Source organism: Rhinatrema bivittatum, chromosome 9 (assembly GCF_901001135.1).
Source record: "Rhinatrema bivittatum chromosome 9, aRhiBiv1.1, whole genome shotgun sequence".
Lineage (NCBI taxonomy): Eukaryota > Metazoa > Chordata > Amphibia > Gymnophiona > Rhinatrematidae > Rhinatrema > Rhinatrema bivittatum.
This window is the reverse complement of record NC_042623.1, coordinates 110,691,296-110,708,756: the sequence shown is the minus strand read 5'-3', so window position 1 is coordinate 110,708,756 and position 17,461 is coordinate 110,691,296. Positions and strand designations below refer to the sequence as shown.

At 43.6% G+C, this 17,461-nt stretch overlaps 1 protein-coding gene across 2 annotated transcripts in view; it reads left to right on the top strand.

Annotated features, from left to right (window-relative positions):
- NELL2 (neural EGFL like 2) overlaps nt 1-17,195 on the top strand; it is a 537,087-nt gene extending 519,892 nt beyond the window's left edge. For both annotated transcript variants that reach the window (XM_029616870.1, XM_029616869.1), the window contains exons 19-20: nt 8,910-9,134; nt 16,510-17,195. In XM_029616870.1, the coding sequence (XP_029472730.1) occupies nt 8,910-9,134; nt 16,510-16,560 (276 nt within the window). In that variant the 3' untranslated portion in view covers nt 16,561-17,195. The remainder of the gene's footprint in view (nt 1-8,909; nt 9,135-16,509) is intronic.
- The last annotated feature ends 266 nt before the right edge of the window (nt 17,196-17,461 follow it).

The window sequence follows — 17,461 nt, the reverse complement described above, 5'->3', positions numbered from 1 at the left end:
TCCTACTCCCATATCAACCTAAAACTTAAGTAGGAACTGAACAAATTTAAGATGAAGGCAGCAGTCCAACAGCAAGAGGGGGGCTTCCCAGTCTTTTGCATCAAGTGTCACATAAATGATTTTTTACCCGCCGGTGAGAAATTGTACATGTGCATGTGATGCAAAGAGCTCCTGGCTCTCAGAGAATGAGTCTGATCTCTGGAGGCTACAGTGACAGACCTGGAAGAGCTGAGATATATAGATGAGACCTTCAGGGACATAGTAGCTAGAGATGTGTATCGTGTGATTGATCATCTTAACGATCGATTTCGGCTGGGGGGGGAGGGAATCAGATCATCGCTGTTTTGTTTTTATAAATATCGTGTAAATCGTAAATCGGGGGAGGGCGGGAAAACCGGCACACTAAAACATCCCTAAAACCCACCCCGACCCTTTAAAATAAATCCCCCACCCTCCCGAACCCCCCCAAAATGCCTTAAATTACCTGGGGTCCAGTGGGGGGTCCCGTTGTGATCTTCCACTCTCGGGCATCGGGCGCGTTGATAGAAAATGGCACCGGCACTACCTTTGCCCTGTCATATGACAGGGCAAAGGTAGCGCCGGCGCCATTTTGGTTCCTGTTCCCCGACGTCACGAGCGTAGGAGATCGCTCTTGGACCCCCGCTGGACCCCCAGGGACTTTTGGCCAGCTTGGGGGGGCCTCCTGACCCCCACAAGACTTGCCAAAAGTCCAGCAGGGGTCCGGGAACGACCTCCTGCACGCGAATCGTGTTGTCATACGGCCGGCGCCATTTTGCTGTACGGCAATATGACCATATGGCCGGCGCCATTTTGCTTTGCTTTGCTTTGCAAAATGGTAAAACGTGTAAATCGTAAATGGCGCCGACCATATGGCAATATGGCCATATGGCCGGCGCCATAAAGCAAAGCAAAATGGCACCGGCCATATGGTCATATTGCCGTACAGCAAAATGGCGCCGGCCGTACGACAACACGATTCGAGTGCAGGAGGTCGTTCCCGGACCCCCGCTGGACTTTTGGCAAGTCTTGTGGGGGTCAGGAGGCCCCCCCAAGCTGGCCAAAAGTCCCTGGGGGTCCAGCGGGGATCCGGGAGCGATCTCCTACGCTCGTGACGTCAGGGAACAGGAACCAAAATGGCGCCGGCGCCATTTTCTATCAACGCGCCCGACGCCCGAGAGTGGAATATCACAATGGGACCCCCCCACTGGACCCCAGGTAATTTAAGACATTTTGGGGGGATTTGGGAGGGTGGGGGATTTATTTTAAAGGGTCGGGGTGGGTTTTAGGGATGTTTTAGTTTGCCGGTTTTCCCGCCCTCCCCCTTCCCCTCCCCCTTCCCACGATTTACGATTTTTGACGATAAATCGGGGGAATTCCTATTAAATATCGCCTCTAACAATTTTTGACGATTTAAAATATATTGGATGATATTTTAAATCGTCAAAAAACGATTCACATCCCTAATAGTAGCCAAATCCCAACTTCAGACTGGCAGCCCTGATGCTGCCTTGGAGGAAGAAGGTCTCATGTGTACAATTCTGGTCGCCACATCTCAAAAAAGATATAGTTGCGATGGAGAAGGTACAGAGAAGGGCAACCAAAATGATAAAGGGGATGGAACAGCTCCCCTATGAGGAAAGGCTAAAGAGGTTAGGGCGGTTCAGCTTGGAGAAGAGATGGCTGAGGGGGGGATATGATAGAGGTCTTTAAGATCATGAGAGGTCTTGAATGAGTAGATGTGAATTGGTTATTTACACTTTCAAATAATAGAAGGACTAGGGGGCATTCCATGAAGTTAGCAAGTAACACATTTAAGACTAATCGGAGAAAATTCTTTTTCACTCAATGCACAATAAAACTCTGGAATTTGTTGCCAGAGGATGTGATTAGCGCAGTTAGTGCAGCTGTGTTTAAAAAAGGTTTGGATAAGTTCTTGGAGGAGAAGTCCATTAACGGCTATTAATCAAGTTTACTTAGGGAATAGCCACTGCTATTAATTGCATCAGTAGAATCGGATCTTCTTAGTGTTTGGGTAATTGTCAGGTTCTTGTGGCCTGGTTTGGCCTCTGTTGGAAACAGGATGCTGGGCTTGATGGACCCTTGGTCTGACCCAGCACGGCAATTTCTTATGTTCTTATGATTGGAGAGCATCAACCTGGTACAGCAGGAAAGGATCCTGTAGCAAGGACCTGCTGTCCAGGTGGTGCATTGTCCTTTCGCACCAAGGATATCTCCCCAAGCCCTACTGCCCAGGAGGGAAGGGTTAGGGCAGTCATCATAGTCGGTGATTCAATTATTAGGGATGTAGACAGCCGGATGGCTAATGGGCGTGAGGATCGCCTGGTAACATGCCTACCTGGTGCGAAGGTAGCAGACCTCACGCGTCACCTAGATAGGATTTGAGACAGTGCAGGGGAGGATCTGGCTGTCGTGGTACATGTGGGCACCAACGACATAGGAAAATGTGGGAGGGAGGTTCTGGAAGCCAAATTTAGGCTCTTAGGTAGAAAGCTTAAATCCAGTACCTCCAGAGTAGCATTCTCTGAAATGCTCCCTGTTCCACATGCAGGTCCCCAGAGGCAGGCAGAGCTCCAGTCTCAATGCATGGATGAGACGATGGGGCAAGGAAGAAGGATTCAGTTTTATAAGGAATTGGGGAACCTTTTGGGGAAGGGGGAGTCTTTTCCAAAGGGATGGACACCATCTTAACCAGGGTGGAACCCGATTGCTGGCACTAACCTTTAAAAAGGAGATAGAGCAGCTTTTAAACTAGAACAAAGGGGAAACCTGACAGTTGCTCAGCAGCACATGGTTCGGAGGGAGGTATCTTCAAGGGATACTAATGATGCATTAGAATTAGGGCATCCCAACAGTGAGGTTCCAATAATAAGAAAAGTAGTCCAAGTGCCTGTAACTAAAAACTCACCTGAGCTAAAAAATTCTAACTTATCCCTATCAATTAAAAAGCAGAATGAAAATACAACAAAAAACAAATTTTGAAATGTTTGTATGCTAATTCCAGAAGCTAAGAAGTAAGATGGGAGAATTAGAATGTACAGCAGTGAATGATGACATAGACTTAATTGGCATCTCAGAGACATGGTGGAAGGAGGGCAACCAATGGGACAGTGCTATACTGGGGTACAAATTATATCGCAATGATAGAGAGGAGCACCCAGGAGGCAGTGTAGCACTTTATGTCCAGGATGGCATAGAGTCCAACAGGATAAACATCTTGCATGAGACTAAATGCACAATCGAATCTTTCTGGGTAGAAATCCCTTGTGTGTTGGTGAAGACTATAGTAATAGGAGTATACTACCGTCCACCTGGTCAAGATGGTGAGACAGACGGTGAAATGCTAAGAGAAATTAGGGAAGCTAACCAAATTGGTAGTGCAGTAATAATGGGAGATTTCAATTACCCCAATATTGATTGCGTAAATGTATCATCGGTACATGCTAGAGAGATAAAGTTCCTGGATGGAATAAATGACAGTTTATTGAGCAATTTGTTCAGGAACTGACAAGAGAGAGAGCAATTTTAGATCTAATTCTCAGTGGAGACAGGATTTGGTGAGGAAGGTAACGGTGGTGGGGCCGCTTGGCAATAGTGATCATAATATGATCAAATTTGAATTAATGACTGGAAGGGGGACAGTAAGCAAATCCATGGCTCTCGTGCTAAACTTTCAAAAGGGAAACTTTGATAAAATGAGAAAAATAGTTAAAGAAAAACTGAAAGAATCAGCTACAAAGGTAGAAAATGTGCAAGAGGCGTGGTCATTGTTAAAAAATACCATCCTAGAAGCACAGTCCAGAAATATTCCACACATTAAGAAAGGTGGAAAGAAGGCAAAACGATTACCGGCATGGTTAAAAGGGAAGGTGAAAGAAGCTATTTTAGCCAAAAGATCTTCATTCAAAAATTGGAAGAAGGATCCAACAGAAGAAAATAGAATAAAGCATAAACGTTGGCAAGTTAAATGTAAGACATTGATAAAACAGGCTAAGAGAGAATTTGAAAAGAAGTTGGCTGTAGAGGCAAAAGCTCACAGTAAAAACTTTTTTAAATATATCCGAAGCAGAAAGCCTGTGAGGGAGTCAGTTGGACCATTAGATGATCGAGGGGTTAAAGGGGCACTTAGAGAAGATAAGGCCATCGCAGAAAGATTAAATGATTTCTTTGCTTCGGTGTTTACTGAAGAAGATGTTGGGGAGGTACCCGTAATGGAGAAGATTTTCATGGGTAATGATTCAGATGGACTGAATCAAATCACGGTGAACCTGGAAGATGTGGTAGGCCTGATTGACAAACTGAAGAGTAGTAAATCATCTGGACCGGATGGTATACACCCCAGAGTTCTAAAGGAACTAAAAAATGAAATTTCAGATCTATTAGTAAAAATTAGTAACCTATCATTAAAATCATCCATTGTACCTGAAGACTGGAGGATAGCAAATGTAACCCCAATATTTAAAAAGGGCTCCAGGGGCGATCCAGGAAACTACAGACCGGTTAGCCTGACTTCAGTGCCAGGAAAAATAGTTGAAAGGGTTCTAAACATCAAAATCACAGAACATATAGAAAGACAAGGTTGGAACAAAGTCAGCATGGCTTTACCCAGGGCAAGTCTTGCCTCACAAATCTGCTTCACTTTTTTGAAGGAGTTAATAAACATGTGAATAAAGATGAACCAGCAGATGTAGTGTATTTGGATTTTCAGAAGGCATTTGACAAAGTTCCTCATGAGAGGCTTCTAGGAAAAGTAAAATGTCATGGGATAGGTAGTGATGTCCTTTCGTGGATTACAAACTGGCTAAAAGACAGGAATCACAGAGTAGGATTAAATGGACAATTTTCTCAGTGGAAGGGAGTGACCAGTGGAGTGCTTCAGGGATCTGTATTGGGACCCATACTTTTCAATATATTTATAAATGATCTGGAAAGAAATATGACGAGTGTGTTACATTGTGGGTGTTTTCGTGTGCCCTTGGGCCTCATCCCGACCCCACACAGATCCAGGACCAAACCGAGCGTTGGCAACGTGTCCCAGCATGGCAGAACATCATCCCAGAGCCAACAACAGGATGATGTTTGTAGGTGAACGGTCCTACGACCATTCCGAGCCCTTTCAGACCTGCCGCTTGGATCGGCATGGAGCAGCAGGCCGGCCTGAGGATGAGGGCAGATGGAGGCCTTGACATGAAGACATGACACCAAGGTTGATGCAACGGCATCACAGACGAGGGTTGAAGGGAAGACATGACCCCAAGGTTGATATGAAGACATGAAACCAAGACTGATGCAACGGCATCAGAGACGACATGAAGAACTTGAAGAAGTCCAGAGAGACGAGAAGCTGGAAAGGAAGACATTGGCACTGTCTCTCAGGGTGCCCTACAAAGCCCACCTTCACGGGCGGACACAATGGGCTGGTCGCAGACCACCCTGTCCCACTGCGTGCCCTACACAGCCCGAGGAGGCTGGTCACTGACCACGAGGAGAGCAGGACGAGCGCAGGAGAGGATCAAGTCGAGGTGGGACTTCGACGATGAAGGTGATGTCATCCGGAGCACCACAATGGCTGGCAGGACAAGACAGCTTAGGAGCACAGGACACCAGTCCATTGCTGGCATCTCCTAAGATGGAGAAGTGTCACCTGGAGATCCATGGCCGGCAGAACAGAAGGCTCCAAAGAACGAACAAACACCAAGGAGGGCTGGAACACCAGGAAGTGATATATCAGGAGAAGAGACACCAGGACACCTGGACGGGGACCTCAGGCAATGAAGACATGATGAGAATCAGACCAGACGAGGAGCATCACGGAGAAGACAAGGACCTGTCAGAGCGCTGGACAGCAGGACCTTCCAGAGATGAAGTAACTCCGATGAAAGGCAATGAGGAAATACAGGAACAGCTCTTTATAGGGCTGAAGCAGGAAACAGTCTCAAGGTGGGGCCCATTGCATATCCGGCCGAGGGCCCTTTACATGTAGCAGAGAAGCGCGGCTGCGCGCCTAAAGGAAAGCAGGAAGCTGTGCAGGACCGTGGATAGCGATCCTGCAATGACGTTGACGTCAGAAGCAGCAGGGCTGGGCTTGGACACAGGCCCCGATGGCAGCGGCTCCTGCCACTGCAGGAGGCCCCGAGGGCAGCTCCAGCTGCCAATCCAGCTTGGGGCTGCGGCCTTCACCCCCCGAAGATGACCGCACGTCGGCGGCGGCTCAGCGCCATTCCGAAGCAGGGCAAGAAGGGCAGCCTCCGGGCCGCAAGAGAAAAGAAAGTCCGTGGCTCCGGCCAAATGGGAGGCCTGACAATGGCGGCATTATGCTGCGATGGGAGAGGCAGCAAAAGCGAGGTGAGGAGCCTGCTCATGGAGGAACCCGTGGGCAGAGATCATAACAGAGTGAGGTAATCAAATTTGCAGATGATACAAAATTATTCAGAGTAGTTAAATCACAAGCAGATTGTGATAAATTTCAGGAAGACCTTGTGAGACTGGAAAATTGGGCATCGAAATGGCAGATGAAATTTAATGTGAATAAGTGCAAGGGGATGAATATAGGGGAAAATAACCCATGCTATAGTTACACAATGTTAGGTTCCATATTATGTGCTACCACCCAAGAAAGAGATCTAGGCGTCATAGTGGATAACACATTGAAATCGTCGGTTCAGTGTGCTGCGGCAGTCAAAAAAGCAAACAGAATGTTGGGAATTATTAGAAAGGGAATGGTGAATAAAATGAAAAATGTCATAGTGCCTCTGTATCGCTCCATGGTGAGGCCACACCTTGAATACTGCTTACAATCCTGGTCGCCACATCTCAGAAAAGGATTGCGATGGAGAAGGTACAGAGAAAGGTGACCAAAATGATAAAGGGAATGGAACAGGTCCCCTATGAGGAAAGACTAAAGAGGTTAGGACCTTTCAGCTTGGAGAAGAGACGGCTGAGGGGGGATATGATAGAGGTGTTTAAAATCATGAGAGGTCTAGAACGGATAGATGTGAATCGGTTATTTACTCTTTCAGAAAATAGAAAGACTAGGGGGCACTCCATGAAGTTAGCATGTGGCACATTTAAAACTAATCAGAGAAAGTTCTTTTTCACTCAACACACAATTAAACTCTGGAATTTGTTGCCAGAGGATATGGTTCATGCAGTTAGTTTAGCTGAGTTTAAAAAAGGATTGGATATGTTCTTGGAGGAGAAGTCCATTACCTGCTATTAAGTTGACTTAGAAAATAGCCACTGCTATTGCTCGCAACAGTAGAATGAGATAGACTTAGTTTTTGGATACTTGCCAGGTTCTTATGGCCTGGATTGGCCACTGTTGGAAACAGGATGCTGGACTTGATGGACCCTTGGTCTGACCCAGTATGGCATGTTCATTTGTTCTTATGTTAATAGCAAGGCATTATTGAGCCCAGAACAAGTTGCTACTTGATATTCCCTCCCTTCACCTCCTTTGCTCTGTCCTCTTACCTACTTCTCTCTCTTATTTCTTCCTCATCCCTTTACTATTTCCCCTACTTTACTCTCTCCTTCCCCTTCCTTCATTTGGTCACTCTCTCCTCTCCCTCTCTCCCTTATCTCTCTTTCTCTCTTCCCTTCACCTCATTTGCGCTCTTTCCTTCCTCCCCATACTCTGATCAAAAATGGTACTAGTGCAATTTTTTCTACTGGGATGGCACTGACTCCATTCTTAAATGGGCAATTGAGGCTCAGTGTAACTTCGTCTCCTTGGCAAGCCCCTAGCCGAGGCACATGGGAGGGGGGGGCAAGTAGAAGGAAGCATCCCATATGTCCCTTCAATGCTATGGCCCTGTTCTTAGATATGATTTTCAGCACAAGAACGTTCTCAGTGGTCAGACTAAGGGGCGGATTTTAAAAGGCACGCGCGCGCCGGCACACCTATTTTGCATAGGCCGCAGGCGCGCGTAAGTCCCGGGGCTTTCGAAAAGGGGAGGGAGGGGCGTGTCCGGGGGCGTTCCCGAAATGACGCGGCGTTTCGGGGGCGTGTCGCGGTGTTTCGGGGGCGGGCCCGGGGGCGTGGCGCCGGCCCGGGGGCATGGTCGAGGCCTCCGGACCAGCCCCCGGGACCGGAGGATGGAGCGGGGCTGCCGGTGACGCGCGCAAAGTTACGCCTGCTTTCAGCAAGCGTAACTTTGCTGACAAAGGTAAGAGGGGGTTTAGATAGGGCCGGGGGGGTGGGTTAGGTAGGGGAAGGGAGGGGAAGGTGGGGGGAGGGCGAAGAAAAGTTCCCTCCGAGGCCGCTCCGAAATCGGAGCGGCCTCGGAGGGAACAGGCAGGCCGCGCTGGGCTCGGCGCGCACAGGTTGCACAAATGTGCACCCCCTTGCGCGCGCCGACCCCGGATTTTATAAGATACGGGCGGCTATGCGCGTATCTTATAAAATCCAGCGTACTTTTTAAAAATCTGCCCCTAAATGAACAAATGCCAACAAACAATTCCAGAAGGCTGAAAGAATAAGGGCTATCTACTGTGTCTGTTCTTATACTTTGAAAGAGTAGTGATGCCATTGTAGGTAAAAAAAAAAAAAAAATGGAATAGGCATGCTTCTCATAAAGTTCTTTCCCATTTCAATATTTATCCTTCTTGAATATAAAAGCTGAAAATACAAAAACATTTAAGTTTCAGAAGGGTTGATAATTATATCAGAAATCAGTATTATATAGAAAGGGCAATTTATTATCAGGTTAACTAGATAACAATGTGTACACCACTGCAAGAAGCATAACAATGTTAAATTAGCATAATATTGAGCTCTTATGATATACAGTAAATCAATAAGAAACATCTAAGCTTAAGACCCAAAACCACATAATATTTGTTTCCTTTTTTTGTGTATTTTTTTGCAGCAGGGAGAAGTTGATTGCTGGCCCTTGCCTTGCCCAGAGGGTGACTGTGAATTCCGCGTGCACCCAGAGAATGAGTGCTGCCCACGATGTGTCAATGACCCTTGCCAAGCAGACAAGATGCAAAATGACATCACCAAGACTTGTCTAGATGAAATGAATGTGGTTCGCTTCACGGGCTCTTCTTGGATTAAGCATGGGACTGAGTGCACTCTTTGTCAATGCAAGGTAAAGGGCAATGCCAATCTGAGTGATATATGCCTTATATGTCCTGTGTGAGTAGAAAAACTGCATTAATATCACTTTAAGGACCAAAACTCCATGTCTGTCTCATACATCTTGCAGTTCACCACACATCAAAAGAAACAGCAATTGGGCGCCCAACACTAGCTTTGTTTTCTTAATTAAGTCATAATGTTAAAATGATCAGAGTTTTGTTGCACTAACCTCTACCGAAATATTTTGTCAACAGATTGATAAATGGAATGGGGCAAACTAGAAAATGAGCTGGATCAGCAAGGTATTAATGTTATAGTTATGGTATCATAAAATAGTGTGATAGTCCAAAGTGTATCTCATCTTGGACAGATTATAATTCTCTTTCCAAGGAAATGATATAATTCCTTTATCATGCCCTCCTAGCACAATCTGCTTTTGAGTTATGTAAGCACTACTTTGTTGGCATCAACTTCATCAACATTTATTTATTATGTGCTTTTCCAACAAAAGAGTTCACAATGAGTTATACTATTTAATAGGAATATTCTTTATGACAATAGGATGAACTAAGATTGGAACATTAAGAAGCTGAGTTACTAGAGGCTGGCTGCTATCTGTGAGCATTCACACTAAACACTTTTAGCATGCACACTAAATACCAGCCAATTTCCTATCTGTTTAGCTCAGAAGAAAACCTGCACTAAATCAGTCATATACATGAAGGCCAAAGATTTAACACTGGGGGGGGGGGGGGGGAGGAGAGGGCATAATTTTTGGGACCTCTTTCACAAAAAAAGTCCAAAAGCCTATCTACAATAATAAAATGCAGGCGCCAATCACCACACAGCCTTCCCTCACCCCCCCCCCCCTCCTTCAACAACCAAGAATAGGCAAAAGGCTAAGCTTCACACTCCCAAAAAAGAGTGTGTTCCATGCTATTTCCTTCCCAAACCATTGTAACACCAAAGGGCTTCTGGGCTTCTCCCCCAACACTTCAGACAAGAAAGTTACATAAGAACATGCCATACTGGGTCAGACCAAGGGTCCATCAAGCCCAGCATCCTGTTTCCAACAGTGGCCAATCCAGGCCATAAGAACCTGGCAAGTACCCAAAAACTAAGTCTATTTCATGTTACTGTTGCTAGTAATAGCAGTGGCTATTTTCTAAGTCAACTTAATTAATAGCAGGTAATGGACTTCTCCTCCAAGAACTTAGCCAATCCTTTTTTAAACAGAGCTATACTAACTGAACTAACCACGTCCTCTGGCAACAAATTCCAGAGTTTAATTGTGCGTTGAGTGAAGAAGAACTTTCTCCTATTAGTTTTAAAAGTGCCACATGCTAACTTCATGGAGTGCCCCCTAGTCTTTCTATTATCCAAAAGAGTAAATAACCGATTCACATCTACCCGTTCTAGACCTCTCATGACTTTAAACACCTCTATCATATACCCCCTCAGCCATCTCTTCTCCAAGCTTTAGTCTTTCCTCATAGGGGAGCTGTTCCATTCCCCTTATCATTTTGGTCGCCCTTCTATGTACCTTCTCCATCGCAATTATATATTTTTTGAGATGCAGCGACCAGAATTGTACACAGTATTCAAGGTGGGGTCTCACCATGGAGCGATACAGAGGCATTATGACATTTTCCGTTTTATTCACCATACCCTTTCTAATAATTCCCAACATTCTGTTTGCTTTTTTCACTGCCGCAGCACATTGAACCGACAATTTCAATGTGTTATCCACTATGACGCCTAGATCTCTTTCTTGGGTGGTAGCACCTAATATGGAACCTAACATTGTGTAACTATAGCATGGGTTATTTTTCCCTATATGCATCACCTTGCACTTATTCACATTAAATTTCATCTGCCATTTCGATGCCCAATTTTCCAGTCTCACAAGTTCTTCCTGCAATTTATCACAATCTGCTTGTGATTTAACTACGCTGAACAATTTTGTATCATCTGCAAATTTGATAACCTCACTCATCGTATTTCTTTCCAGATCATTTATAAATATATTGAAAATTAAGGGTCCCAATACAGATCCCTGAGGCACTCCACTGCCCACTCCCTTCCACTGAAAAAATTGTCCATTTAATCCTACTCTCTGTTTCCTGTCTTTTAGCCAGTTTGTAATAGACGAAATGACATCGCCACCTATACCATGACTTTTTACTTTTCCTAGAAGACTCTCTTGAGGAACTTTATCAAATGCCTTCTGAAAATCCAAGTACACTACATCTACCGGATCACCTTTATCCACATGTTTATTAACTCCTTCAAAAAAGTGAAGCAGATTTGTGAGGCAAGACTTGCCTTGGGTAAAGCCATTCTGACTTTGTTCCATTAAACCATGTCTTTCTATATGTTCTGTGATTTTGATGCTTAGAACACTTTCCTCTATTTTTCCTGGCACTGAAGTCAGGCTAAACAGTCTCTCGTTTCCCGGAACGCCCCTGGAGCCCTTTTTAAATATTGGGGTTACATTAGCTATCTTCCAGTCTTCAGGTACAATGGATGATTTTAATGATAGGTTACACATTTTTACTAATAGGTCTGAAATTTCATTTTTTAGTTCCTTCATAATCCTGGGTTGTATACCATCCGGTCCAGGTGATTTACTACTCTTCAGTTTATCAATCAGGCCTACCACATATTCTAGGTTCACCATGATTTGGTTCAGTCCATCTAAATCATTACCCATGAAAACCTTCTCCGGAATGGGTATCTCCCCAACATACTCTTTAGTAAACACCGAAGCAAAGAAATCATGTAATCTTTCCACGATATCCTTATCTTCTCTAAGTGCCCCTTTAACCCCTCGATCATCTAACAGTCCAACTGACTCCCTCACAGGCTTTCTGCTTTGGATATATTCTCCAATACAAAACGCTAACCATCCCACACAACACGCTTTACAAAAATGATCTCCCCTGGCTCGAGGAAATGCCACGTTTCTGTTCTTCTACCCCCCTACCAGAACCTCCTTTGCGGGAACCCTTCACACCCCATCCCTCAAATCTGCTCACCTCACCCTTACCAGAGAAACAGCATTCTCCATTGTTGGCCCGACTCTCTGGAACTCCATTCCCACTGATCTCAGTCTTGAACTGTCCTTACGCAATTTCAAAAAAGGTATCAAGACATGGCTTTTCAAGCAAGCCTACCCGGATGCTCCCTGTGACAAGGTAAGGGCAAAGGCGATCGGCGCCATTTTGAAACCTCCAGCACCGGCACCGGCACGATTGAAGGGATGACTCCTGGACCCCCCGCTAGACCACCAGGTACATCTAAAAGGTTTTTGGGGGGGTCGGGAGGGTGGGAGAAGCAAAGGGGTAATTTGAAAAGGATCGGGGTGGGGGTTTTTTTTTCGGGCCATCGGCGCCTTTTTATCAGTGGTAGCCAAAATGGCACCGATGGCCCGAGAGCGGGAGATCGCGCTGGGCCCCCCCCCCCCCCCCCGGCCACTGGACCACCAGGTAATTTAACATTTTGGGGGGGTTCGGGAGGGTGGGGGAGTGTAAGGAATTTGTTTTAAAAGGTCGGGGTGGGTTTAGAGGTTGTGTTGGTGTGCCGGTTTTCCCACCCTCCCCCAAATAATTCCCGTGCCCTATTTAACGATACAATATAAATGCTCCTGACGATAAATCGTGGGCATTTGTATTGTATCGTGTACTCTAACGGTTTAGAACGATTTTAAAATTATCAGATGATAATTTTAATCGTTCAAAAACGATTCACATCCCTAATTGCCAGCATCAACTTTAAGACCTTTGCAGCTGCTGCAGAATGCAGAGGTAAGAATGCTGATGGGGGGAAAAAATACGATCATATTACCACGATCTCGATGTCATTACATTGGCTGCCAATAAAATATCAAATACAATATAAGATTCTACCATTCATACAATTATTTAAAAAAAGATGCAGATTGGCTGGGAGCAGCATTACCTTTTCATATCCCCCAAAGAAATCTAAGATGAGCTATCAAGGGCCTGCTGAGCATACCTAGAGATGTGAATCGTGTGCCCGATCGTTTTAACGATCAGGTTCAGATGGTGGGAGAAAAAAATCGGATTGTTAGAGATATGAATTGGAATTGGTTCCGATTCCAATTCACATTGTTAATTTTTTAGTGAGGCCACCCCGACCCTTTACAAATGACCCCTTTGCTCTCCCACCCTCCCGAACCCCCCCAAAATGTTAAATTACCTGGTGGTCCAGTGGGGGGGGGGGGGGGGTTCCCAACGCGATCTCCCGCTCTCGGGCCATCGGCGCCATTTTGGCTACCACTGATAAAAATGGCGCCAATGGCCCGATAAAAAAAAACCCACCCGACCCTTTACAAATTACCCCTTTGCTTCTCCCACCCTCCCGACCCCCCCAAAAACCTTTTACATGTACCTGGTGGTCTAGTGGGGGGGTCCGGGAGCCATCCCTTCAATCATACCCTCGGTGCCGGTGCCGATTTCAGAGCGGCCTCAGAGGGAACAGGCAGTGCGCGCTGGGCTCGGCACGTGCAGGTTGCACAAATGTGCACCCCCTTGCTTGCGCCAACCCCGGATTTTATAAGATACGCGCGGCTACGTGCGTATCTTATAAAATCCAGCGTACTTTTGTTCGCGCCTGGTGCACGAACAAAAGTATGCCCGCGCGTACATTTATAAAATCTACCCCTATTTATTTAAGAGCATTTCTAAGAATAACTGTATATCATTGACAAATGTGTGAAAACTAATCTCAAATTGTTTAATAACATCACACAATGGTTTGAAATAAATATTAAACAAAACGGGAGATAGCACAGAAACCTGGTGGGACTCCACAAGTTGGCATCTATGGATGTAACATAGCCTACCCCAAAGTCATTATCTGAGCCCAATCTGTCAAAGAAAAGCTTAAGTCAATCAACAATTTACCCTTAAGACCTAATATGATTAATCGGTGTATCAATAATTCATGACTGACTGTATCAAAAGCAAAAGATAAGACCAGTTACTATCCATTCAGTTAAATGTGGACATTTAAATGTAACAAGGAAATGAGCTTTTTCTATTTTATGGCCTTCACTCTGGAATGGACAACCAGTCTCTGCGGAGTTTGGATGATTTTTCACAGTTTCGTTTACAATTAGAGACCTTATTATTTCAAGAAGCTTTCAGGATACATTAAATTTTGCTGGTTGGTGTCAGTTTATGCACAGAGGGCTTGTTTTTATGTTTTGTCTGTTTGTCTAAATTTGATTTCATGTGTCAGATTACATTGTAATCTGCTTAGCATGGCTGGACCACTGTAGGTGGAAAATAAGTACTTTAAATAAATAGACTTCTGTCCCATATCACCATTCTAACTCTTGGTGCAGGCTACCAGTGCCACGAGAACTGTCTCAGTACTCCTCTTGGATCTGAATCCTGCATGATGAACATCAAACCATCCCATCTCATCCAAATAGTCAAGAAAGTCAATATAGGCTGTGCTCTCAATAATGTTCATAAGAAAAATCTGACACGGGTCTAAATTTATCTTTTTTCCTTGCAGCCAAGGATTTCTTTTTCAATGAAGGTCCTCATAATGACTGTTTTAAATGAACTGGCATAATGCCTTTCTTAACTTATGTATTAATCCTCAAAAGAATCTTTTCTAGAATGCCTGCTCCAGAAGATTTGACCATACATGAGGGGCAGGGGTTTAAATCACAAGTCATAGGTATCTTTTTAGATATAATATCCTAAATCTGTTTAATATCGTTCAAGAGCAGCCAACTCTGTTCTAGATCATTATCAGCAAAATCAAGGCAGATCTTCATATTTTTTTCTCTGAAAAACTGCAACTGATTATAAACTACTTCTTTAAAATTTAAGTCACCACCACAGGGGGGACATGCGTGGTTAAGGTCAATTTGAAATAATTCACTTTATTGAGCACATTTCTGATATTTATTTCTATAGTATTCTTTTAGTTGCGTTCACAGCAATTATATAACTTGTCCACTGCATCTTACATTCAGCGTTCTGTAATCTTCCTTTGAGTTTCTCTATTTCCAGTCTACTCTACATCCTTTCTATTTTTTTTTTAATTTGAAATGTTTTATTGGTTAATATTGCAACATTACAAATTTCAATTCTGCTTACATCCTTTCTATTTTAACATCCCTTGCCTTATCTGGAATAATTAAATCAATAGCACTATGGAGACCTAAATTCCATTACTTAATTAATTTATCATTGTCTCCTTCTTCCTGGTCTCCCTACAATGATTCCAAAGCCTCCATCAACAATGTTGAGTCTAAATTTACTCTAGGATGCACTTTGCTTAACATATGTTTACTTTCCTTAATCTAAACCATTTCCATTAATGAGAATCAAATTAAAAAACTATTGACCAAAAAAGGGGTAATTGATTTCTTATTACTTCTCAGATCAGATCAGATTTACCAGGATTTACCCCTAGAAGGATACAGAATGGAGGCAGTCCAGCGACAGCTACAAAATGGTGCAGGGTCTACATCAAAGACATAAAAGATGAGACTTAGAAATCTGAACATATATACCTTAGAAGAGAAGCGAGACAAGGGAGATGAGATAGAGATATTCAAATATCTTTAAAGTATTAATAGTGCATAAGAAGCAAACCTGTTTCAAGGGCAAGAAAGTTCTAGAGCAAAAGGACATAATATGATGCTAGACTGAGTCAACAATGAATGTTGGGGCTACCAGAATGAATGGCAAGGTGGTTAATATGAAGGTTAGAAGCCTTAGTGGAAACACAGGCACCCACATGGTTGAATTTGTCTGGCAGGCCTTGATGGTGGAATCAAACAGCAACTGAATCTCTCTGGAAGGCTAGAAATGCTTTAACAACTAGAAGGCCTAGTGGAAATGCAGGCACTCACATAGCTGGGTCTATCGGGCAGTCTATGCAACTTTGGCATTTCTCAATGAAGATTACTAGCTTTGTGCACCCATACACTGTCCTGTATTAGGGTGTAACTGCACGACTTTTTAAGTTGTAAAAATACAGGTTTTGCTTATTTTAATACCCTCATAAGGATTGCTAGGAAGTTTTTTCTATCATTATTAGCATTTAGACAAAATATGTTTCCACTTTTGGAACAGACACCATAGGAACAAAGAGTGTCACTGAATTAACGAACTAAAATGTTTCCTTTGGGCTGCCATCCCAAAATGCTCCTGGACCATAGCTCAAACATTTCTTACTTACTGAAAGAAGGCTTCATGCAACAACTACAGAAATTTAACAAAGAACCACAAAATTCTCTGTTTCAAATACTTCTGCAGATATTCTTTTTTTCAGATGGTCACTTTCATTTTTGATTTGGTAAGCTATTAACACATTCATGTCTTTTTTTTCTTCAGAATGGTCATGTCTGCTGCTCAGTGGACCCACAGTGCCTCCAGGAACTGTGAAGTTGACAACGAGGTCTCAAAGCAGTGAAGGCGTCTAGTGGAAAAATGTTCCTTCAGACCAAAACACAAGTCTAAACTGAAATCAGATCCTTTGGGGCCAACTAAAATGAAGAAAAATAATCACTTGAGTGAACTTTCTATTACCTGTGTTTATGATTGCATAAGAGAAAGCTCCGATATGTACTATCTACAATTTTGGTTTAATTGAGGATACATTTTGACATCATATGAGATACAGTTAGTACAGACTGACACATGGGCAAAACCTTGAGGGTATTGTGGATGGCTGGGTTGTTCAAACCAAGAGCCCAAAGTGACTCAGATCATTTTCTTAACAATAGTCTTGTAATCTGCACATTTTTCAACTGCAGATCTGCTTTAGGATCGCATCTTTGGCAAAGAAGAATATTGCAGTTATAATATGTTATATACATGTTCTGAAAAACAATTTTACTAATTATTGTAAACATAGCAAAAAAAAGTTATGTATAGGCATGATTATTAATTGATGTTATCTGGAAGGAGAAGTGACCCATATTTCTTTGTTTAACTGCATTTATTTGTTCTTAGTTGAATTTGTTCGGTACGTAAGCTTGTTATTGTGCAAAGTATAAATAAATGTTTCTCTTACCTAATCATGCTTTAGAGTTTTGATTATGATCTCTGAGATATTCTGCCCTTCTATGGGAAGCCAAGCACAGATGTGATGCTATAGTGGTAACATTTAAATGAGGTTCAATAGGGCTGGGAATAAGCAGAAAGGGATATCTGTTTGAAAGAATGCCCACTTTTCAAGGCATTGTGGCTTAGATTCCTGGGTTGTTGGGGGTTTTTTTATGGGCCTTGTACACTAGATGGATGAATCACATCTTGTTAAATATGTAAAATACATGGTGCGTTA